This window comes from Pelobates fuscus, chromosome 2 (assembly GCF_036172605.1).
Source record: "Pelobates fuscus isolate aPelFus1 chromosome 2, aPelFus1.pri, whole genome shotgun sequence".
In the NCBI taxonomy this organism is placed as follows: Eukaryota; Metazoa; Chordata; class Amphibia; order Anura; family Pelobatidae; genus Pelobates; species Pelobates fuscus.
This window is the reverse complement of record NC_086318.1, coordinates 408,399,231-408,423,845: the sequence shown is the minus strand read 5'-3', so window position 1 is coordinate 408,423,845 and position 24,615 is coordinate 408,399,231. Positions and strand designations below refer to the sequence as shown.

The window sequence follows — 24,615 nt, the reverse complement described above, 5'->3', positions numbered from 1 at the left end:
TGACTGACCCTTTCCACACCATTTAGAGATGTTTCAATCCGCATCCTGTAAATCAAGCTGGTGTAAGGTAGCTTGGTAGAAAGTGTACCCGCTATATAGGTCTAATTATAGCGGCAGCAATTTTTACATATTGCTGCCACTATTCACTTTCAGAAACAAGTGGAGTAAGGGACACTGTAAAACCTTATAAATGATAAACCTTTTAGTCTGTTATATTGGTATTACAATGTATTTTAGTCATGTAGTTTACCTATTTATGAACGTGTTTCTCATAAAATGTCTATTCCACCTTTGTCTGCCTTAGTAGGCCTGATCTAAACAGTTCCATTGTGGACCACTTTGCTTTCTGTATCCCTTTTGGCCTCAGAAAATTAAAGTAAATGGGCATTTTATGTATGCCTTTAAAATGTATTACCCTAGTTTCTTTTTGAGTATGAATTAAATAATAATGGTTGTATATAATTTTTAATGCAATGGCTTTATAAAGAAATATGTTGATTACCGGGCAGGACACTATCTCTGAAAGATTTTACCAGGGCTGTATTGCTGCTTGATAGTTCTGCATGTTTAAAACCTTTCTTTTTATGATTTTATTTCACAGCCTGAGGGGCATGTTACAGTGGACCACAATCATTCTCACAATAATTCTATGGAAGTGATCATGTTTGGTAAACTGGTTTTAAAAACATGCCTCTGCTGAGAAACTTTCTTATTGTGTAGCAAAACGATCAGACTGAGACTGGCATTTGTAGAATATATTTTGTGTGTAAATAGCACCGTTTATCTTTGAATATGACATTGTAAGGTTTATGGCTTTTAGTGTAATGGTAGTAACTGTATTGCTCTCATCAGGAGTCATGCCAAGCTAGATGATATTATAAAAAAAAAAAAAAAAAAATACCAGGAAAGGTTAAAGGATCTTAACATGTATAGCGTGGAGGAAAGAAGAGACAGGGGGGATATGATAAACATTTAAATACATAAAGGGAATCAACACAGTAAAGGAGGAGACTATATTTAAAAGAAGAAACTACCACAACAAGAGGACAGTCTTAAATTAGAGGGGCAAAGATTTAAAAATAATATCAGGAAGTATTACTTTACTGAGAAGGGTAGTGGATGCATGGAATAGACTTCCAGCTGAAGTGGTAGAGGTTAACACAGTGAAAGAGTTGAAGCATGCGTGGGATAGGCATAAGGTTATCCTAACTATACGATAAGGCCAGGGACTAATAAAAGTATTTTTAAATATTGGGCAGACAAAATGGGCCGAATGGTTCTTATCTGCCATCCCATTCTAGGTTTTTTTTGTTTTTTGTTTGCGAACTATCACAGATGTCCAAATTGTGGGGTTATGTTACAAAGGCAAATTTCTTAGTGTAGCCCGTCATAGGAGACTTCCGGGGTTGGAGATTAATATTTTTTTTAAAATCTGTGAAAATGCAAGTTCTGTCCTTAAAGGACCACTATAGGCACCCACACCACTTCAGCTCAATATAGTGGTCTGGGTGCCAGGTCCTACTAGTTTTTACCCTACATCTGTAAACATAGCAGTTTCAGAGAAACTGCTATGTTTACATTGAGGGTTAATCCAGCCTCTAGTGGCTGTCTCCCTGTTAGCCACTAGAGTCCGCTTCTGCGATCCTCAATGCGAAATTCACACTGAGGTGACGCTGATGTCCATAGGAAAGCATTTTGTAATGCTTTCCTATGGGCGTTTTGAATGCGCGCGCTGCTCTGGCTGCGCATGCACATTCGGAGCTGACATCGGCAGGGGGAAGAGAGGTCACCAATGCCGAGGGAGCCTGGCATTGGATTAAGGTAAGTAGCTGAAGGGGTTTTAACCCCTTCAGCCCAGCGGGAGTGGGGGGACCTAATAAATTCTAAAAGCAAAATGCAGAAGCTAGAAATTCCTTTGCTCCAGTTGGGGTCTTATGCATTTTCACTGCTCATTATTAGGAAGATGTGCACAAACGTGATACTAAACAGCATGTTACTAGAAATACTATTGTTGCATTGTAATGTTCTGTTTTGTCCTCCATCTGTCAATAAAGGTATTGAAATTACAAATCACGCTACTGCAACCCTGGAAGGCAATCAGATCTTCAACAACCGCTTTGGAGGATTATTTCTAGCATCTGGTGTCAATGTTACTATGAAAGGTATTTATTTATTAATTCTACATTCCCTTGGCTGAATTGACCAGTATAATCATGCATAGTGGCTGCTGATAAAAGCCTATCCTTCTTAAATAATCTGCATACAGCAAATATTGTATTAATTGCATGTGGAAATTAGCAGATGGTGGATTTTGTGTTAGTAACAAACTGCACATACTGGAAGAAAAAGATAAATTGTCCTTCAGTGTTTCCTCCCAGAATGTGGGAGCAAAAGGTCTAGCGACACCGACACACATCTTAAGCTACTTTCACATATACCTAATTAACCCTATTTTCAATTACATAATACATCTCAAACTATCAGTACACACCCCAAAATATCCAGACACTCAGCATTTAAGTTGTATTTATTCTCCCTCGTCTCCAGCTGCTCCACTGATTTGGCATGGAGAGGTGATTGAGAGATGCCATACTCTGCACCCGTTGGCTAGCAGAGAACATGCCATAGCAGCAGAGATTTTCTGCTTCCCTTGCTGTCCCACACAGTATCTTGATACACAGATTTGGGAGTTTAGTGATATTTATCCCACTGATGCACACAGCTTGCTTGCTCCATTTCAGACTTCGAGAGCCATCCGCGGTGAGCAAATATTCTCCCTCCAACCAATACGGACGTACATTCTTTGGCTAGGTTCCACTGGATCTGGCATTGAAATTTCTAAGCCTTGTGTTATCTTAAAGGTTCATTAAAACCTTCAGATCATTCCAATAAAATGACAGCTATGGAAAAATAAAGCCTGTGTAATGGAAGTGCAGTCTATAGTGCCAAACTGTATTGGAACTCAGGACCCAGGCATTGCTATGGGGCTGAAAGTTATTAAAATTCTCTTTTGCACCTGGTGTTGGAAACGCCTAAACTCAAGATGCAAATTATCCAATGCTTACAATCTGTTGAACAATTACTTTTATCTTGGGAAACACTTTAAAAATTAAAATACCTTTCTCACTAAGTTTGCCTTGAGCACTGTAACGTCTGATAGACTCAATGCTCAGAATCCATCTAACATTATTGAAGGGGATTTGGAATCCCAACTTCCAATGCAGGTTTCCATGATATTAGAGCAAATTGTCTTTCGAATTGCTCAAGCTTATTTAAATGGACAATTTCTAAGCACCACAATGGAAAATGGTGGCAGATGACCCAGCATTTTCCCACAGAAATTCTTCAGTAGAACACACTGACATGTCCAGCTTGTCTAAGATGCATGGATATTTGAAAAAGAAAACACAAAACCTATGGTAGCTCTTGGAAACCAGATAACTTGTTTTTATATGTAACTTTATAAAAAGACCGCCTTGCAGATCACAAGTGACATTTCTGCATGAGTCTACTCATGGACCTGTTCCGGGTATAATACATTTTAGAACTTTGTGTCAGACGAACTGCTGCAGGAGTGGCCACTGATTATACCGAAAACTGTGCAAAAACATTTGTAAGTAGATTTAAATAAATACAGTAGAGTAAATGCTGCATTTGCCTCAGTAGCAGTCTCTATGGAAATTAGATGATGCTGATCTTCAGGAAACATGCTATCACAGGGCCTACAATTTTAGGTCCTACCTAGCCAGGTCTTAGGTTACACTGGCTTTTGTAATGTGAAAAATGACTGCTCATAGAGATTGGGATCTAGGTAATGGCCTTCAATACAGCTCAAAATGTAAAAAAAACCCATCATTTTGCAGTATTAGATGCAAGCTTTTCATCTTGTTATATGTGATTAATGGTTTATATCTTTTGCAGATAATAAAATAATGAACAATCAAGATGCCATAGAAAAAGCAGTCAATAGAGGCCAATGCCTATATAAGATATCAAGTTATACCAGTTATCCAATGCATGACTTCTACAGGTAAATATAATTTAGACCATCACTACAAACAAATCTGTGTCTAGATTGTCATGTAGACCATCTTCTCTAACGCGTTCACGCTTTTCAAATCTTTACATAACAAGATGAAATATTAAGCACAAAGCACAGTAACTGTTCTGTATTTTACAGACTGGGTTTTGTTGAGTGAACCCTGTACCAAAGCTAGATATTAGAAATCTTAAAACCATGCTCTCCAGTCTATTAAAACAAGACTGTCACTTGAGAGATTCGTGCACATCTAAACTGCCAACTGTAAATTTTTATTTTGTGTGCGATTAAACGCACTACATTTTTTTATTTTAGTGGCCAATTGCCTTGCACTTTTTACGACACCAATGATTGCTTCAAATAACATGAACAGCATTTCTGCTTGCCTGAGGATGCCAATGGCATCATGTGGCTGCAACACACTAGAGGAGTATACTGGGATGAGGGAATAAGAAAGTGACAAACAACTAGGGTGACACTTTACAATCACACTGAATCTTTCCCTTACGTATAGATAGAATCTTCTGATCAACACACACACACACACACTCACACACACACTCTCTCAGTAAAGAGCTTCAAGAAACAGCTTTGCTTACTGAATGTGTTTATATAAAAAAAAAAAAATGTAACATGTTGCTGAATAGTTGATATTCAAAGGTTTTAATAAATTTTATATATAGCTTTTATACTTTTTTGCAAGTGTTACTTTAGTGGGAAGCTATATACAGCCTATGCATCTGTTTTCAAAACGCTTAGCCTAATGTTAAACAGGATTATATTTGTGTAGTATCTATCTGCAATATGGCTAGAATATAATAAGGCAGTTTCTCATTACTGTTCCCCATGTCATATCTGGTGGTGAACAAGCAGTTGTACCTTTTCAGTCTAGGACCCTAATACATACATACACACACAACCACTTGCCACTGCTGCTACTTATTCACCTGCCAATTCTGTTAATTCAGAGAGCATGCGCTGAGAAGTGCTTTGAGTCTCACTTGGAGAAAGGCACTATATATAAATACTAGATATTATTAGACTTGTGCAAATGTGTTTTAAGCTGGTACAAACAAACACATACTTTTGAATCTACGCCTGAACGAATCTATCCATCTAGGGTTTACCTGTGTGAGTCTTATTCGTTAAATACAACTTCATTAGTAAATATTTTATGGATCGATTAGCTCAGGTGTAGATTAAAATGCCAGCTAAAAAGCATTCATGCACAAGTTCACTGTTATTACAGGATTTTAGTAAGCTGCCACCAGGGGGAAAAGTGTTATGGGCAAATGCAAGTGTCAGGGACCTCTACAACTTTACTGGTCAAAATACAAGTGGGTGTTTTTTTTTTGAGGGGGTTAGGGGACACATATGACAGCAGAATTAAACTTGTTTTGTACACTGGCCGGTAGGTCCACTTTAGAAATGTGGAGTTTTATTTATGAAAATTTCCTTTACTTAAGTAAAAAGGAGAAAGTATAAAATAATTATTATTCAAATGCATTAATTTTGTTTTTCTAGATGTCACACCTGCAATACCACAGACCGTAACGCCATATGTGTGAACTGCATTAAGAAGTGTCACCAAGGACATGACGTAGAATTTATTAGACATGATAGGTATGTGTTTGAATTTGTTTTAGTTGAAGGCATAAGATTACAGCTTTAGAATGTGTTCTGTAAAGAGCAGTAAAGCATGTGTCTAATTATTTTATTTCTCATCCTCTAAGGTTTTTCTGTGACTGTGGTGCTGGAACATTGTCTAATCCTTGTACATTAGCTGGAGAACCCACACATGACACAGACACTCTATATGACTCTGCTCCACCTATAGAATCTAATACTTTGCAACACAACTGAACTCTTTCTTGAAGGGGGGAGTCCTGCCATCATAAACCTCTTCTTTTGTGGAAAAAAAACACAAAAAATTGCCCATTTCTGGAAGACTGAGATGTTTATATGAGCAAACTTAAAACTGCCAAATAAATATATAAAGGAAGTAGAGATGGAAGAGGCAATATATTGACTCAGGATAAAAAGGAAGAACTGGGCATTTTAAGCATTACTCTGGACTCAAGACTTTAAGGACTTACGTGAGGAAAATAAGCTGCAGATTTGTACTGACACCACAGTAAGCTGGTGTTTCCACAAGTAGTGTTGTAAGGCAGTCCAATTTGCAGTAGTACTATTCTGTAGACAGGCAGCAGTGGTCATTGCTGTTGCCCTTATGGGCATGGGTACCAATTGCTTTTTGTAACATGGTAAATGTGAGCTAGCACTTCTGCATTTTTTTTTTTTTTTAACATGTATTCAGATTGAGATATTTTAATGCTTTAATCTCATGTAGGTTTTTTTTTTAATTTTAATTTCAAGCAAACTTATTGTACTTGAACGTGTCCTGTTTTGTTAGTACACCATAGAATTGCTGTAAACTGTACTCATGTCCCAGTATCTACGTTCTTTCTATGAAAGAGAAAAAACACTAATCTTAATCCAGCAATTTTTCTGGTATCCTTTTGGAGAGTTAGAATGTTGTCTCCTTTCCACTTGTAACCCCCTTCAACAGTCCTTGTATACAAGAACATGGGATGTCAGGCCCTCCAGCTGTAATTTCCTTTGGCTTTTGGGTAGTTCTACTCCAACAGATGGAGGGGGTCAGACTTGGACTCCCAGGTCATTGACCATTGTCCATAGGAGACATTGTAAAGATGCACTGATGCTGCGTGTGGATACTTCCATCACTCCCCTTGGGATCTGGCGGGTGTTAACTTTGGTTAAAAGTTTACTGTAAAGTTTCTGAAATCCTATGTTACTGTTCATTTTTATTTGAACAGCCTGGAACTTGTACACTTGCTGGAAATTTAGAACAATTTCCTGCTCTTATGAAGCTGAGACAAACCTATATACAGCTCTACACAGTTTCATAGCTTTTGTGTTTTTATTTTTTATTTTCCATTTATATGTATTGGTGACAGTGGATAATCAACAGCCTGAAAGTGTATGCATGTACCATAACATCTAGACTTAATATATTGTGGAGTATTCAATAACCATTATGTAGAGGGTAGGTATGAATTAAAAGGGGTTTTAATTTCCTAGGAAAGAAAAAAAAAAATGGAAATATGGTCATTTTTAAAAAATAAAGTTTATTAGATCATACCGTGTGAAAACCAGCCTTGTGAATAAACACCAAAAACAGTTGTTTTTTTTTCTTTTCCATATTATATTCGCTCCAGCAGTTTATGTAAAGCCGGGCCATTGAAAGGTTTTTCCAGTAGAAGGTAGATCTCTCTGATGGGTTAAACAAAGACACAATTACCAAAAAGTCTAGACATTTTAATTTTGACTGGCAGAATATTTTTTTTCTAATTGAAGCAGTTAGTTGTTTGGAGGCCCCTGGAATCAACCTTCTGTTCAATGCTAAACGAGAGTTAATATAATAGCAGCTCCATTAATGAGGAAATATTACCATGAGCAGAAGCACAGGCTCCTCCTACCTCCAGTGGACCCACACTCCCTATTAAATCTATTCAGAACTAAATGGAGTCAGCAGCAGGTAACACCAGATCTTAAAAGGCAGTGGATTGCTAACCTTGACACCATAAATTGTTTCTGGACTACATTTCCCATGATACTCAGCTAGCTTAGCATCATGGGAAAAGAAGTTCAGAAAACTTACGGTGTCAAGGTAAGCCATCACGGCTATCTAAGGTCAGGCACCATGCTCTTCTTTAAGGCAAAGAACACATCCAGTGCCAATATGTGGAGTCTAGGGTACCAGACCTGTCTTTGATGTTAGCACCACATTGTGTGTGAGAAAAGTTGCTACATAATCAGAATATAGAAAGGAAATACCTCATGTCTATGGCCTAAATGTTATAGTTTACAATCTGCTGTAGGTTGGTTATTTCTATAAATTTGGTTCTATAAATTGTAAAAAAAAAAAAAGTAATTAACCTGCATTTTGTGTATTGTACCCAGAGCTTAAGTTTTCAATATTTGTAAGCTCTTACAACCTTAAAGGTTGTGCACTGCAGCAAGCCTGCAGAGTCCATGACACCAGGGTTGAATTTCCACTAGACATTAGCAAAAAATTTGAGCCCTAGCTGTAAACTATCACTGTTGGATTACAAGTAATTTTATTAATTTTTTAAGAGGGGGTTAAAAACACTTACCTGAATAGCTTCAGGGAAACTGTAACTCTTTCAAATTCTTTTGCTTTCTTGTGTCCTGCCTTAATGATCTCATCAGGAATATTTGCAAGCCTCGCTGCATTGAATCCATAACTTTTAGGGCATGCTCCCCCAATGAACTTGTAGAGGAAAGTAATGTTCTCCTGGCTCGGATCTTCACACTCATTTTCAACCATGCAAGCCTAAAATGACAATGAACCTATTTGCTTTACTGTAAAAATGCTAATTCTGTCAGCAATATGCAGAAGTCAGAAATCCCTTTGCTCCAGTTAGGGTCTTATGCATATTCACAGGTCATTATTAGAAAGATGTGCACACATGTGTAATATTGATTGGGGGAAGGGAGGGCAGAAAATATTTATGCCCCAGGTAGTGATTATGTAGTGTCTAAGTGCAAATAGTCAAAGCATTTGACTTCTTAGCTGGGCAAATACATAAGTGCAGCTTGAATCTGTAGCAGGATCAGAGGAAGAGCCAGAACATTTTCAAACAGTTTCACTCCTTACATTGGGAGGGTGCCATAACCTCTACAGTAGGTTGCAGTAATTCTGTTTCAAGTATTCCTTTTAAAGTACTCTCAATAGTGCAATAAAAATGTCAATGTGCCCTGCTCTTCTTGCTACCTCAATGCAAAATGAAGCAGCAGTAGACATGCACAAGGTGCCAGACCACTCATGAGCCTCTGATTCCAGTCTTAAGGGTGCTTCTCGTCTCCCACAAAATCTACGCTAGTAGAATGCATGATGTATTATGATATTCAGACATTCCCTTAGTGACAAGACAGTTTTTCAGTTTTCTTACCGTTTGGGACCAGAGCTGTTTTTACATTTCTGCGGTGTTTGTGTTTAGTTGTAATTGTCCTAACTCATTAACTGTACCCACACACATTGTATACTGTTACACGCCATTAAATGGTCTAAATATACAATTTTCATGATATCATTTTATTTAAAAAAAAAAAAAAAAAAACTAACTTTTTACGCATCTACAACTGCCAAAAAACACCCATGCTAAATAGTTTCTACATTTTGGCTTGAGTTTAGAAATGCTCAATGTTAACATGTTCTTAGCTTTTTTTGTGTGTGCAAGTTATAGGGCAATAAGTACAAGTTGGACACTGCCGTTTCAAAATATATATATATATAAGTTTTTTTTTTTTTTTTTTTTAAGTAGACAACCCAGGGTATTCAATATGGGGTATGTCCAATCTTTTTTAGTAGCCACTTAGTCACAAACACTGGCCAAAGTTAGTGTGTGTGTTAAAAATGCAAAAAAACATTATGAATGCGAAGTTTTGCCAGTGTTTGTGACTAAGTGGCTACTAAAAACAAACTTCTTTTGCAAATGGTATGCAATCACAGGGGTAATCCTTAGTCTTGGACTACCATATGCTCTCATAGGCAACATAACCAATCTGGCAAATTTCAATGTGGGGAAAAAAAGAAAAATCAAGCCTTCTATTTGACCCTGTAACTTTCAAAAACACTAAAACCTATACATGAGGGGTATTGTTATACTCTGGAGACTTCACTGAGCAGAAATATTAGAGTTTCAAAACAGTAAAACATCACAACAATATCAGTGAAAGTGCCATTTGTGTGTGGAAAAATGCAAAAAAAATAAACTTTACTTTCACAGACTATCATCGCTGTGATAGATTTTACTGTTTTGAAACAATAGTTGTGTTCAGCAAAGTCTCCCGAGTACAGGTTTAAGGGTGTCATGGAAAGTTACAGGGTTAAATACAGTGCTAGCAAATTAAATTATCTGGACTTCGAGCCTGGTTTATCAGGCAGGTCCCGCAAATTGCAATCAATAAAATTAATTATGTAAAAATATTACATAAATGCACATAGAATAAAATATTTATATATTTGAAGTCTAAGTGTATATTTATGAAATTATGGATATAATTTAATTCTAAGTGCATTTTGATATAAATATATTATAAAAATAGTTACAATAAAATTCTATATTAATTAATTTTTTTACTTATATATAATTTATGTATATATTAAAAAAAAAAAAAGTACTGGGTATGACGTTACACTTAAATTTATTAACTTTTATTTTACAGATGCAGGGATACTGCCTGTCAATTCAGGCAGCACTATGGATGCCTATTGTGGCCATGTGGTCACTCTTTCAGAGTGATCTAAAGACCTGCAGGGGCCTACTTTGCTGAGGGGTGACTGTCTGGGCTGTTTCCCCTCGACCAGGCGCAACACCGATCGCCGGCAAGGGAATGGTGGCGATCAGATAACAACAAATTTGTCTAGTAGATTTTACCTAGTACGTCCGCTGTCCTTCAGGTGTTAATGACATGAGTAGAGATGTTCAATAGGCTAATATTAATATAACTTCTACAAACTGACAGCACCATCCCCAAAATCAAGAGTCAGGCATGTGTATATTGACAGCTTGGTAGGAGGTGGGGGCTCATGTAACATATGCACAATGCAAGCACAGGTTAGACAGGTCTTGAACATTCCTGACATGAATGAACATACGACAGCTTGTACAGTGCTTTACAGACCCCTGAAACTAGCCGGATGTAATACTGGACACATTTTCCAGATCTTGACGCAGCCATTGTACAGCGCAACAGAATTTGCTGGCGCTATATAAATGAACACTTACCAGCCATAGCCATGCTAGTACATGTTTTTTTTTTTTAACCTGATATTTATCAAAATAATTTAAGGTGAGTTATACTAGGACCTTGAAAATAACAAACTTTTTAAATCAAAATAGAATTTTTTTTTTTTTTTTTTTTTTAATAAAAGGATACAGATTAGTTAAATTTCATGCATGGAACTTACCATATGTCCAAGGCGCACAGATGGGGTGTAGGAATAATCATCCACTAGAGTATGATAGTGAGTTGAAAACAAAGTACGGCATTTAACACTTTCAGAAAGCTCTTTAACCACTGCACTTGCAATAGCAGTCCCATCAAACGTAGCCGTACCTCTTCCTGTGAAATAGAATGACGTAACAAAAACATTTAAATATAGAATTGCAATGACGAGTTCTAAAAAGCCTAAAGAGAATTTGTAGACATCCGAGGTTTAACAGCTTAAAAGACAGTTTAATTAGTGTAGTTCCTACAATTCAATGATCTATGAAAATGCTTTATTTACCCACTTGAAAGAACACTAAAAGAGAAACTCTGCTTTGAACAAGCAATTGTGCAGTTTTCCTTCATTCCAGTAAATAAGTGCTGTCCCTCCCATAGAGGATCCCATGGTCTCCATAATTCAGTAGTTGAAGAGCAGCAGCATGATAAAGATGGTGGCACCAGCGAGGTTCAGGTAAGTAATCTCTTCTTTACATGTGCCAATGTCACCGTGAGGGGGACTTTCCGCATTCAGCAAAGTTCCCATACAGTGACAGTGTCGCTTTAATTCCACTCCACTTGTGCTACTTCAGCACTTCTATGTTCCCATCAATTTATATCAGAAGATACACTGAGCTTTGCTTTAAACGTTAGTGAAAAATATAATTAACAGTTCCTCTATAAAAGGAGTATTTAAAGCACTTTTCAAGAGCAGTGATCACACATACCAAGTTCATCGAGAAGTACAAGGGAATGTTCAGTTGCATGCTGCAGAATACTGGATGTTTCACTGAGCTCCACAAAGAATGTGCTTTCACCTACAAACAAAAGTTAGGAGTCCTGTCAATCACAATATATTATTGTACTGTCACTATTAATGTTGGGACCTGAAGTAGTCATCCATCTATACTTTGTAATCGCTCACCTGACATTATTCTGTCTGATGCTCCCAGTCTTGTGAACACTCTGTCAACAGGAGTCAGCCGACATATCTCCGCAGGAACATAACATCCTAACTGTGACATGACGACTAGCAGTCCAGCCTACAAGTAGACACCACCACAGCAGGTTAACATCCCATACAGAACAAAAAACATTTCAATTACATTTAAAAGGCATGGCAAAACCGTGACGAGAGTGATTGCTGACTACAGAGATACGTGCGCTTTACTCTAAAAGGATTATTACCAGTAGAGGAGGTAAGGTGCTTTCGATGCTGCTCATTACAAAATGCAAACATTATGGCAGTACTGAACACAACGTAAAATTGCCATTATCAGTCAATATTTTAATATTGCTCTGGTATTAAAATACCAATACAGCAAATTCAGTGCTAGAGCTGTGCAATAGTTAAGATTAACTGACAAAACCTTTTTGTCAAGTTTAAATACAATTTTTTTGTACACTTTTTCTTTACATTTGACTTGGGAGGCTGAAGGAGAAGGGTCGATATACAGATATAGATGTACAGGAACAGCTGTGTTGACTACAGTTTGAAGTAGGACATAGTGAAAAAGAAAAACAATATATATGAACAGCAGACAGACCCTAAAGTGAGTTTACCTGTCTCAACAGGGTTGACTTGCCCCCCATATTTGGCCCAGTTACAAGCACACAGTGAGCCTCACTGTTATCAGAGTCTTCTTCATCCCTGCAGCCAATTACAATATCATTCGGGATAAAATCATCCCCAAAAAAAGTCTTTGTAATGCAGGGGTGCCTAGAGCCCCTTAGCTCCAGGAAAGGAGATGTGTCATCAGGCAACAAAATAATAGGTCTACATACTGGTCCATCTCCACCTTTACTGTACTGGGACAAAGACAGGAGGACATCTGGGAATACAAAAAAACAAAACAGTTAGCAAAGTATTCAGACAATCAAATCAGTACGTGCATACATTAAGTTTTAAAAAAAATCTGCTTTAAGTTCCTGCAATAGACACCTCAAATGAATACAGTCCTGTGGTCACTTCTAATGGGGCAAGGAAAAAAAATGGTGGGTGCAAACACAGATACTACAATATAAAGTAAATGAGAATGAACATACATATTGCTGCATCTCCTGGCATACCCTCGGTCAATGGGGGCCAACCAGTTTTAAAGCATCTCTGGTCAGAAACCCTACTCTCTGACCAAAGACTGTACAGGTATAGAGAGCCAATAAGTTTAACGGACCTCTTGCATAAGCATTTAAAAAAATGTACTGTAAACTGCTTATCGCATATGGTACTTTATTGGACAAGTGGTGCTACTTACTAAAGGACCTTAAAAGGACATGTATTACTTGACAATTATTATTTTATATAGTTAAAGCAAAGCAGCACTGTCACCCCAAAGTTAAAAAGGAGTATTTCATAAAGATTGAATCTTTACAAGATACTCATTATGACGGTGTTGGAATGTCATTGAAATTCCAACCCAGTCAAGAGATACACAGAGACAAAGTAGGGACTACTCTGTCTCTGTATTTCTCCTCTGCCTGACAAAGTGGAGCCTATGTGTCAAGCTGTGTCTGTGGAGGATTCCCCGGTCTTACGGGATCTACCATATACCTCAATGCTGTACTCGGTACAGTATGTCGGTTCCTGGGGGAGCGGCGCAACCAAGATGGCGTCATCCGAGAGGGACAGTTTAAGGTAACTAATATCACCCCTAACTACTGGACTCCCAGCGGCAATGTGACTGTTGGGGGACTTTGCCAATTCGGCAAAGTCCCTAGACTGTGACAGTGTCACTTTAAATAAAAGTCAAGTCATTGACTAAAACCACACACTTACCTAGTACAGCGAAGCACTCTACTGCAGTTTGCCATTCTTTGTAGTTTACATCAAAATTATAAAACAGACGTCTCATACAGTCTTTGAGGGCAGCATCTCGCCTCTCTTCGGCATTCACAAGGTCTCCAAATAATCTTTCAATGGTCTTTGTCCAATACCGCTTGTATCCTTTCTTTGTAGATTTTAATTCAAACTCTTCTGGCAAATTGCGTTCAGTAAAACTCTCTGGTATTTCCATCTGATAGCGATTCTTAGCAGTTCCCCAATAAACTATACTTTTGCAGCCTAACCTTTTCCGTTGCTTCTCCAAATACTCATTCAAGTTCTGTTCAGCTGCTTTTATATCCTTCAAAGCTTCATCATAGTCTGAATCAAAGCCAGCTTTAGGAGTGATTACCCCAGTCTTTCGGGCTTTCTCGTGATCAAAGGAGGTGTCCCACCTTTTTAGCTCTGCTGATAAGTCAGGAAAGAGTCCCTTGGATGTTTTATTTTTAAGCCCAACAACTTGCCTAAGTATATTGGACTTGAAATCACCAAGAGCATCATCCATGATATTAATGACTTCACGCATCACCTTAAATCCTTCTAGGGTGGATAAGAAATCTGCAATTTTCTTTTTACTGTAAGTTGTTTCCTCATACATGACCGCTCTACTGTCTGGATGGTTCTGGCTTTTAAGTGAAGAACCTATACTATGAATTTTACTTAGCAGCCTTTCAAGATCAGGGAGTTTTTTCAAAAGCTCATTAATTTCTGAGACCTTTTCTGGAATGGCCATAAGATCTTCCACTGCAGTAAGGCGATCATTAATGGAGGAGGGATTACACAGAGGTGAACAAAGCCACTGTTTCAAGAGCCGTTTACCAAATGGTGTGAAGCATGTGTCTAATTTCTCTAACAATGTTCCTTCTGCTGATCCGTTGGTTCCATTTTGAAGAATCTCCAAGTTTGCTAGTGTTACTCCATCAAGGACCATACGTTGGCTTGTTTTAGCAAAGAAGCTGCTTGAACTCAGTGATTTTTCTATATTTTTATCAACAGGAATGTATTCTTCAAAGTTTGCCATGGACAGCAGTTCCTGATCAATAAGGCATTTTTTAAGGTAAAATATACAGGCTCCTAGGGCAGATAGTGCAAGTTCACTTTTTTCACCAGGAGTTAGTGATAAAGAATCACTTTCGGATATCATGGATTTAAGAACTGGTGGTAATGTGCTATTGTCGTCATCATGCTTACTTTGTTTTGCAAAATATGCTTCTTCAGCTAAAATCTTTAGTGTTTTGGATGCATCCCAAAACTGAGATACTGTTTGCAAGCCTTCTTGAATGGAAGTAGACACACAGCTTTTAAGGACTTTCTTAGTGTCTATAGAAGGGTTTCCCTTCTCAAACAAAATTTGAACTGGGGGAAAATGGGCTACCAATGTCCGAAACCTAGAACAGTGCCGATCATCATCAAACTGCCCAATATGAAATTTTCCCATGGAAGTATCAACAAAACAAACACCATATACTCTCTGCTGACCAGAAGAGTCTATTTTTTCCTTGAAGCAAAGAAGGTACTTACTATGGCTTTCTGATGGCTCGCCATCTAAAACACTGTATGTCTGTGTTCCCTTGGTAATTATCCTGCATATTTCTCTTCTTACCACCTTGTCAAATTTACTTGGATGTGACATGGACTTACAGCGTGCTTCCATCATCTCAGGAGTTTCCGTCTGCTCCACCCTTGCTACTTTGAAACTTTTTTGTACAAGAACATCAGAAAAACGTCCAAAAGCAATCTCTGGAAATCCAGAGTGAGCCCAAGCTCCTTTCATGAATGTCAAGCCCAACTCATTGACACCAATAACAGCGTCCATGTGGTACAATTCATAAAACTTGCCAACCTTATAGAAGATAACCGAATCAAAGTTCTCAGACTTCAGCTGCCACCATTTTCTCATCCCCGGAGTGCATTTATTAAGGAAATCATCAGGGACATACAGTGTGGATGGGTCATAATCTGGATCATTTTGTTTTTTTCGTTTCAGATCTTTTCTCCTGCCATCTTGAAGCCAGTCTAACTTCTCATGATCCCACACAGAAACACTACCAGTCACCGAGGCATTCGCCTGAGACTCAAAGTTTTCAGGAGCAGAAAAAGAGGACAACTTCAGCTTTGCCTCAACAGAAACATTTGGTGTTCTTTTCGGCGTTTCGGAGACATCCTTTTGCAAACTCTTTCTCGAGACATTTTCAGCTTTCCCTCGTTTACGTTTCAATGGAACTTTAATGGGGCTATCCACTTCAGTGTCCGTACTAGGTTCGGAGAGCTCATTTTCATCCACTCCACTACTGGCTTCATCAGTGCTTGCACTTATATCCTTCGCTTCAGGTTTGAATTCATCGCCAGAGTCCTTGTCGTCGTCACTGTCCGACTGGACCATAATTCTCCTTCTTTTGGGTTTTCCACTACTTTTGCTTTCCTGTCTCTTTGTTTGTATTTCTGCTGGTTCCTCATCACTTACAGACAAGTCATCGTCTACCTATAAAAACAAAGACAGGGAAAAACAAATCATACAAAATGCATTGTAACATAAATGATTAGCCTATGTCCTAAAATGCAGCTAGCTACACGTTTCAGCTATATATAGTCCACATTTTGAGATTGTTTACATTACAAAATGTCAGGTTATCAACTCTGTTAATGCATACATATCTTAATTTACCTACCAATTAAAGCTTTCCCATCAACTCTATTTAAAGGGACACCATAGTCACCAGAAAAACTACAGCTTATTGTATTTGTTCTGGTGAGCAGAATCATTTTCTTCATGCTTTTTGCAGTAAACACTTTTTTTCCCCAGAGAGTTTACTTTTCAGATGACTACTAAAGGTGTGTCCTGGGTGCAGTGCTGTAACATTCAGTGTCTCCATCCTCTGAATGAACTTTCATCTCATAGAGGTGCACTGATTCAATGCATCTCTATGAGGAGATGCTGATTGGCCAGGGCTGTATTTGGCTTGTGCTGGCTCTGCCTCTCATCTGTCTCCTTGAAAGTCTCAGCCAATCCAATGCTTTTCTATTGGAAAGTATTGTGATTGGCTCAGACCACCACTTCTGATGATGTCAGTCAAGGAGGCAGAGCCAGCAGCAGCAGACTGGAATACATTTAAGATTTGACTGTAATAAGGGGGGGGGGGGGAGGGGGAAGGGGGCTAGATGGTGCTTGTAATACTATAGGGTCAGGAATACACGTTACAGATAGAGGCATGTAGTATGTTTAAGGATACTTTTTTAAATGTATTTTAAGAATTTGAGTAAGATCTAAAATAGAGTTTAACAATTCTATACATCTAATACACTGGTCAAAGATTTATAGTTAGACACATTATATATATCTATCTAAAAACTCAGTTAGATTTTCTCTAATTTCGTAGAAAACACTAGCAGATTTACAGCCATTGCTCAGAAATGCTTTACTCCTTCACACTACAAGTGGTTACCTCCATTTCTTCCTCTGAGTCCGAAGTGTCTGTACACACCACCAATTCAAGACGTTTTTCTTTGTCTTTTTTCATAGCATCGTCAGCCATTACCATAGATTTTCTCAATTCAGGTTTGGTACTGAAAAACATTCCACCCTTTTGGACTTCTACAGCTGTGGAACCTTCAATGAATAAAAAATAAATAAATAAAAAAAACGCTACATCAAACAAAAAAAAAAAAGAAAGAAAAATTGTATATAGGTGAAGTCAATTCAGGCATTTCTCACAATTATATTACAACATGTGGACATTTATATTTGTTCAACTCAGTGGTGTTTCAGTCAGTGAGATAACTGTTAAAGCAGCTAGAGCATCCATCTCCACTTTGATTTCAAACTGCAGATTTGATTAATATATATCAGAGAATTTCATCCTTGCAAAATCAATACATTGGGTGCTTGCCAGATGGGTTAGTGTCAGTACCTAGTACCCTCAGAGATTTTACAACTAGAAGAATTTGAAAGTGCCCCTCATGGTATCGGATATCACATAAATTACAGAAAGCATAAACAGTTTAAAAAAAAAAACAAAAAAAAAAAAAAAACACAACAACATACATATACATACATACATACATACATACATACATACATACATGACAGGAAAATCGATATACCCATTACAATAAAAGACTTCAGGTGACTGAAAATGATGATAGACAGAACTATATACAGATTTTTATAGAATATATACACGAGGTTACTTCCATCAAAAGTGTACACAATCTATGTTTTCTCATTTTCTTCTACATTATCAAAATATTACTATAATAAAACCGAAACTAAAGTTAATATACCTAAAAAAGGCTTCATGTATTTTACACCGATCCATCCCCTAGTTGGGTTCTCGTCAAAAAACTGCACGTGAACATGGAGAGATTTCCCCTTTCCCCTCAGGTGAGTGTCACTTTTTGGGTGATTGTAAACTAAAGAAGGCCACCAAGGATGACCTGCCATTTTGGCCCATACCAGGTCTCCAGGAGTAAACTCACATACGATACTGCAAAAAAATAAAATTTAAAAAAAAATTATAATTTAACAGTGACAATTTTCAACACAGAAAGAGTTTTATTGTGGATCATTACACACATGAACATACATAAACGAGACTAGTGTCCCTAAAAATTAGGAGCCAGACATTAGTGTCACATTCAAGGGGTACTAAGAACAAAACAACTTTAGCTTAATGAAGCAGTTTGTGTACAGATCATGCCCCTGCAGTCTCACTGCTCAATTCTCTTCTTCAATTTAGGAGTTAAATTACTTTATTTATACAGCCATAGTCACACCTCCCATGGCTGTGACTGACAGCCTGCATGAAGAAAAATAGGTTCCCTTTCAATCAGATGTTAACTTGCTTTAGAAGTTTTTATTACCTGCTCTGTTAATTGAACTATAATCACACACAGGAGACTCCTGCAGGTCTAGAAGACCAATTTAGAAATTCTTGTCTCCCGCTCTGTTAAAACACAATATGCAATAACATTAGATTTCTCATTACAGAAGGTACTTAGGAAGCCTGTGCCACTCACATGCAGGGGGTGTGACTATGGCTGCATAAACAAAGTGGTTTAACTCCTAAATATCAGAGAAATGAGCAGAGAGACACCATTAAGTTAACGTTATTTTTGGTGACTATAGTGTCCCTTTAAAGGAACAATTAAAGTGATTCAATAAAGTGATCTAGTTGCAGTGACCCTGTCCCTCTTAAAACTACAATGTAAAACATTGCAGTTTTTGAGAATGCTCCGATGGAAAGGACTGATTTAAGTATGGACAGGTACACTATAACGTTAGGAACACAGATTTGTATTCCTTACACCGTACTGTTCCTTTAACCTTTCCACTCCCACACAAAGCAATCTATCCACTCACATAACTGGTGTTATGTGAGTAAATGTGAGTTATGTGAGTAAAAAGTGTTCCCAATCAAGACACTTGAAGTAGTAAAGGCGAAACAAAGAAAGCCAAAAAGGGTACCGAGTGGACTAAATAGATACAGGCTGCATATAACCAAGCACCATATAGGGCAGGGGTAGGCAACCTTTTAGCAGCACTGCCGAAATATGATTGTGATGTCCCATAGCGTGTCGGTCCTATTTCTTTAAATTGAGGTGTGCATGTTGCCATATACTGCTTGTGTTATTTATACTGCATTTGCTTTGTATCGTATTTGTGCGTATGTGAGCTATTATATTGTATATGTTCATTAATAGTTTTTGGTCACATGTATAATACTAGGGATCGACCGATATTGATTTTTTAGAGCCGATACGGATATTCTGTGAACTTTCAGGCCGATAGCCGATATAATTTGCCGATATTCTGTACATTTACCATTTTGGAAAATAAACTATTTCTAAAGGTAAATGCACAAAATATACACGCCACGTGTAGTGGATGCAGTGTGTTTAGACAGGGGAGCTGTGTATGTGTGTGTAGTGGATGCAGTGTTAGTGCAGTGTGTGTGTGTAGTGGATGCAGTGTGTTTGTGTAGTGTGGATGCAGTGTGTGTTTGTGTAGTGTGGATGCAGTGTGTATTTGTCTAGTGTGTATATAATGAAAGCAGAGTGTTTGTGTAGTGTGTGGGTAGTGTGCGTAAAGTGAATGCAGTGTGTGTAAAGTGAATGCTGTATATACTAAATGCAAAGTGTGTGTGCTTGTGTAGTGTGTGTATATAAGGAATGCAGAGTGTGTGTATAGTGAATGTAGTGTGTGTTTGTATAGTGTGTGTATATAATGCAGAGTGTGTGTGTGTGTGTAGTGTGCATTATATAAACACACTACACAAACACACAATGAATTATATAAACACACTACACAAACACACTGTGTATATAATGCAGTGTTTATATAATGCAGTGTGTTTGTGTAATGTTTATATAATGCAGTGTTTGTGTAGTGTTTATATAATGCAGTGTGTTTGTATATAATGCAGTGTGTGTTTGTATAGTGTGTGTATATAATGCAGTGTGTATATAATGCAGTGTGTATATAATGCAGTGTGTATATAATGCAGTGTGTGTTTGTATAGTGTGTGTGTATATAATGCAGTGTGTGTTTGTATAGTGTGTGTGTATATAATGCAGTGTGTGTATATAATGCAGTGTGTGTATATAATGCAGTGTGTGTATATAATGCTGTGTGTGTGTATATAATACAGTGTGTTTGTGTAGTGTGCATTATATACACACACTATACAAACACACTGCATTATATATACACACACTATACAAACACACTGAATTATATACACAGTGTGTTTGTGTAGTGTATGTGTATAATAATAGTGTATGTGTGAGGGGGCATTTTTTTATTAAAACATTTATTTTATTTTTATATATTTAATTATTATTATTTATTTATTGTTGTCCCCCCTCCCTGCTTGTTGCCTTGCCAGGGAGGGGGGATATGTTAATCCCTGGTGGTCCAGTGGCATTTGCTTAGCTGGGGGAGAGTGGGGGGGGGTGGGGTGGACAGCAAGCGTTTACTCACCTCCCAGCAGCTCCTCCAGCTCCCCGGTGTAAATCTCGCGAGACCCGCGGGCGTCAGAGCTGGCCACGGGTCTCGCGAGATTTACACTGGGGAGCTGAGTAAACGCTTGCTGCCCGCCCCCCCAGGACCGCCGGGCTTGTAATGAGCCTGGCGGTCCTGGGAGGTATTATCGGCAATATCGGTATCCCTATTGGCCGATACCAATATTGCTGAAAATACCGAATATCGGCCGATCCCTATATAATACCTATGAATTTGAGCTGTGTATGGGGGCTGCTTGTGGAATTGTGTGTGGATGGATATGTCACATTGTGTATTTGGTAGTGTGTGTATATTTGGGGTATTGCATGTGAGAGGCTGCATGTGGGAATGTGTTCATGTATGTGGATTGTTGGTGGTGTTGTGTTTGTGTGGACTGTGTGTGTGTTTGTAGTATTTGTATGAGAGGAGGGTTATTCTGCAGCTCTGTGTATACCAAGTGTGTGGGAGGCTTCCCTGGGTTTTAGTGGGGACCAGGGTGGCCAGGTACAGCTCAAGGACAGAAGCTGCAACAGGAAGCTGTGGGCTGCTTTACTGCAGTGTGGATTCCCATTCATAAGTGCTGGGAGGAAGTGATCTGAGATCACTTCCTCTATGTGCTGCAATGCATAAATTGAGGATTGTCCATCACCACTTTTTCGTATTATAGATATCTGAAGTTTCATTGGGACTCCTGACAGGCTGTCCTGTTTGGCTCTTGCAGCCTTGAGTGCACGTAGGACTTGTGTATACTTTTTTTTTTACTTGTATTTTATTGTATATTTGCTACCCTGCATGTGGAAACTCTGGAGCTTCCTGCTAGCCTTTGAAGTCCGGACACCACGCTGGTTGTGGAGATATGCCTTATTTTATCTGATATCTTGTAAGTGCAATGATATGCAATAAATGTGTTACATTTTAATACCATCTGCACTATATATATATATATTAATTTTTTTTCCTTCTTTCTGTTACTCTGAGCCATTAAGAAGACCTTGCCTGAAGAATATGTTGTATTGTTTTTTCAGGTTGTATAATATTTTTTATTATTCACCTATTTGGTGTTCGGTTATTTGCAGCCTGTATCTATTTAGTCCACTCAGTACCCTTTTTGGTTTTCTTTTTGTCGCCATCACGAGTAAACAGTCATGTCTAAGTATGTGACCATTTAAGTGCGCAAGATCAGGAGGCTTGAAATAGGCACAACTATTACAGGCTAATAATAATAATGATAAAAGTAAAAACTGCGACACATAGCTGCATGAACTAAAACATGTAATTGAGAGGCAGCCATGTGTCGGTGTGGTCTGATATAAGTTGACCACCGCAGGCAAGACTGGCGCTAAAACAGGATCCTTGATATAGGAAGACAGTGCCTCACTCCAGGATATGGAGGAGCCATTTGTGGAGGTAGGCACCAGGATAATCCCCCAACGGTCCAAACAGGGGAGGCGGGGGGAATCCCTGTTTTCGCTAAACCAAATATTGAAAAATTATAAAGAATTTATAAAAAATAAAACAGTAATAATATATACAAATAGAATTAACCATGCATCAATTATTACACTCGTGAATTTTGTAACTATTATCTTTCCTTATGGACTGATACAAATAAATTACTTATTCATATCGACTATTTCTAATACAGTACATACTGTTTTTGGATGTGGCAGCACCGTAGCACAACAAGCTACCATGCCAACCAAGGGAAATGGGGATTTAAAAACAGTTTATAAGCAGGGGTTTCAACTGTGACATCCAAACAAGTTAAGCTACAAGTAAGAAGGCAAAGTACAAGCCCTGTTGGCAGGGCCATTCAGCAGAAATTGGAGGAGAGATCCAGAAGATGTGACTGTAAGGTGTAAACCCATTCATGCCATGACTGTTGGAGAACCAGTAAGGTGTGACCCTGAGAGTACTGCCCCATTCATTGGAGATGTAATCTAAAAGATGTGATGAGAAGAACTCTCCCATCCACCTAGAAGTTGAAGAAACCTAAAAAGTGTATTGAGGAATGCGGATTGGAGGAGAGCACCATAACATTAGACTGTTGAGAGCTGGCCAATTCAGGCCAAGATTAACAGAGAGCATCATGAGGATTAATGGAGAGAATAGACCATATCATCTTGAAACTGGAAGAAAACAAAACAGTTTATTCACTAATCTCTGAATTGGAGCTAAATGCAAGTAAGATTTGTGTTTCCCCCTTTTAAATCAGCTATTTTCGTGTAAACTTTGCATGTCTGCTTCCAATTCACAAAACTTTGGTGTTCAGTGAATAGCGTCCATTGTTTTCTCACATCAAACTGCAGAGAACAAACCCAAATTGCAAAACCTTAGCGGAGACAGTTGGTGTTCTTTGCAAGCCAGCTATTTTTTGCCTGAATTCTGCACCCAGGTATCCGCATTAGTGATGGGCGAACCATGGCACTGTGATACCTGGATACTGCATTCCCCATGACACTCAGCCACCCAATGACTGCAAACCCTGGCACTCCAAATGCCTGGACACTACATATGCAATGATCCTCAGCCAACCAATGAAAGCAAAGCTTGGCACCCCAGATGCCTGGCCACTACATATCCCATACTCCTCAGCCAACCAATGACTGCTAACCCTGGCACTCCAGATGCCTGGAGACTGCATTTCCCATGATCCTCAGCCAACCAATGATTGCAAACCCTGGCACTCCACATGCCTGGAGACTACATATCCCATGATCCTTAGCCAACAAACGACTGCTTACCCTGGCACTCCAGATGCCTGGAGACTGCATTTCCCATGATCCTCAGCCAACCAATGACTGCAAACCCTGGCACGCCAGATGCCTGGAGACTGCATTTCCCATGATCCTTAGCCAACCACTGACTGCAAATCCTGGCACTCCAGATGCCTGGAGACTACATATCCCATGAGCACCATGCCCATCCCTGGTTAGGACAATAAGGACGGATCCAGATAATCCTACCCCCTGATACCGAGGTAGTTAGTACCTGGGAGTGGCAGAGCGAGGAGCTTTCCCTCCATTGCTTTGAACCCCACATACTCTGTCCCTGGCCCCTTCCTTGGGGGACGAGCTGCTGGACTTCCTGCCCGCAGTGGAGGAGGGCAGGTCGGCCTCGGTGGGGGACGCGGACACCTCCCTGGACTTGCTCTTGGTGGTGCTGGAGATCGGGGGAGATTTGGCGAAGAAGCTGAAGAGCGTGCTCTGCTTGGCCATGGCTGCTGGCTCGCTCACCCTCCTCCTGGTCGAGCAACGCGCGGTTTGACGCTGGCGGGAAAATCCTTCACTATGGAGACAGGTCACAGCGCTACTCGCTGAGCTGAAGGCTTAGCCAATCAGCGCGTTCGGACGGGCAGAACAGGGGGCGGGCCCAGCAAGGCGCGTGGCGGCAGGCGTACGTTCTAAACAAGACGAAAAACACACATCACGTCGAACGCTTTACGTCCTGTTCGCTTTTCGGCTGGAGCCATTTTGGCGGAGGTCTCCGGGAATATGTCCGCCACCCTTTAGAAAAAAAAAAAAGTTTATTTCAAAGTGGATCATGTGTTGTGGCGTTTATTAAATTGCTTGTTGACCTGACTTTTACTAACCAAACTTTCAAAAAGTTGTTTAGAATATAGCTTACTTATTATTAATAATAATTAGGGATTATTCACAAACTAAATATAACGATACCGGAGAAACTGACGGAAGCGAAGCACAGAGAGATGGACACAGG

The 24,615-nt window shown here is 38.9% G+C and overlaps 2 protein-coding genes across 5 annotated transcripts in view; one reads left to right on the top strand and one right to left on the bottom strand.

Moving 5' to 3' along the window:
* The window catches only part of FBXO11 (F-box protein 11), a 67,347-nt gene extending 60,107 nt beyond the window's left edge, over nucleotides 1-7,240 (top strand). For 3 of the 4 annotated variants that reach the window (XM_063443937.1, XM_063443935.1, XM_063443938.1), the window contains exons 20-23: nucleotides 2,055-2,162; nucleotides 3,922-4,030; nucleotides 5,564-5,662; nucleotides 5,773-7,240. In XM_063443937.1, the coding sequence (XP_063300007.1) occupies nucleotides 2,055-2,162; nucleotides 3,922-4,030; nucleotides 5,564-5,662; nucleotides 5,773-5,902 (446 nt within the window). In that variant the 3' untranslated portion in view covers nucleotides 5,903-7,240. The remainder of the gene's footprint in view (nucleotides 1-2,054; nucleotides 2,163-3,921; nucleotides 4,031-5,563; nucleotides 5,663-5,772) is intronic. The other variant, XR_010086635.1, reaches the window with a different exon arrangement.
* MSH6 (mutS homolog 6) lies at nucleotides 7,169-24,244 on the bottom strand. Its single transcript, XM_063443934.1, has 10 exons — nucleotides 23,887-24,244; nucleotides 18,177-18,379; nucleotides 17,339-17,502; nucleotides 13,851-16,377; nucleotides 12,638-12,906; nucleotides 12,000-12,117; nucleotides 11,803-11,892; nucleotides 11,058-11,212; nucleotides 8,218-8,417; nucleotides 7,169-7,333 (listed from the first exon to the last, which is right to left on the bottom strand). Exons 1-10 carry the CDS (start codon nucleotides 24,111-24,113, stop codon nucleotides 7,264-7,266), a joined length of 4,023 nt encoding a protein of 1,340 aa, XP_063300004.1. The 5' UTR covers nucleotides 24,114-24,244; the 3' UTR covers nucleotides 7,169-7,263.
* Nucleotides 24,245-24,615: the final 371 nt, after the last annotated feature.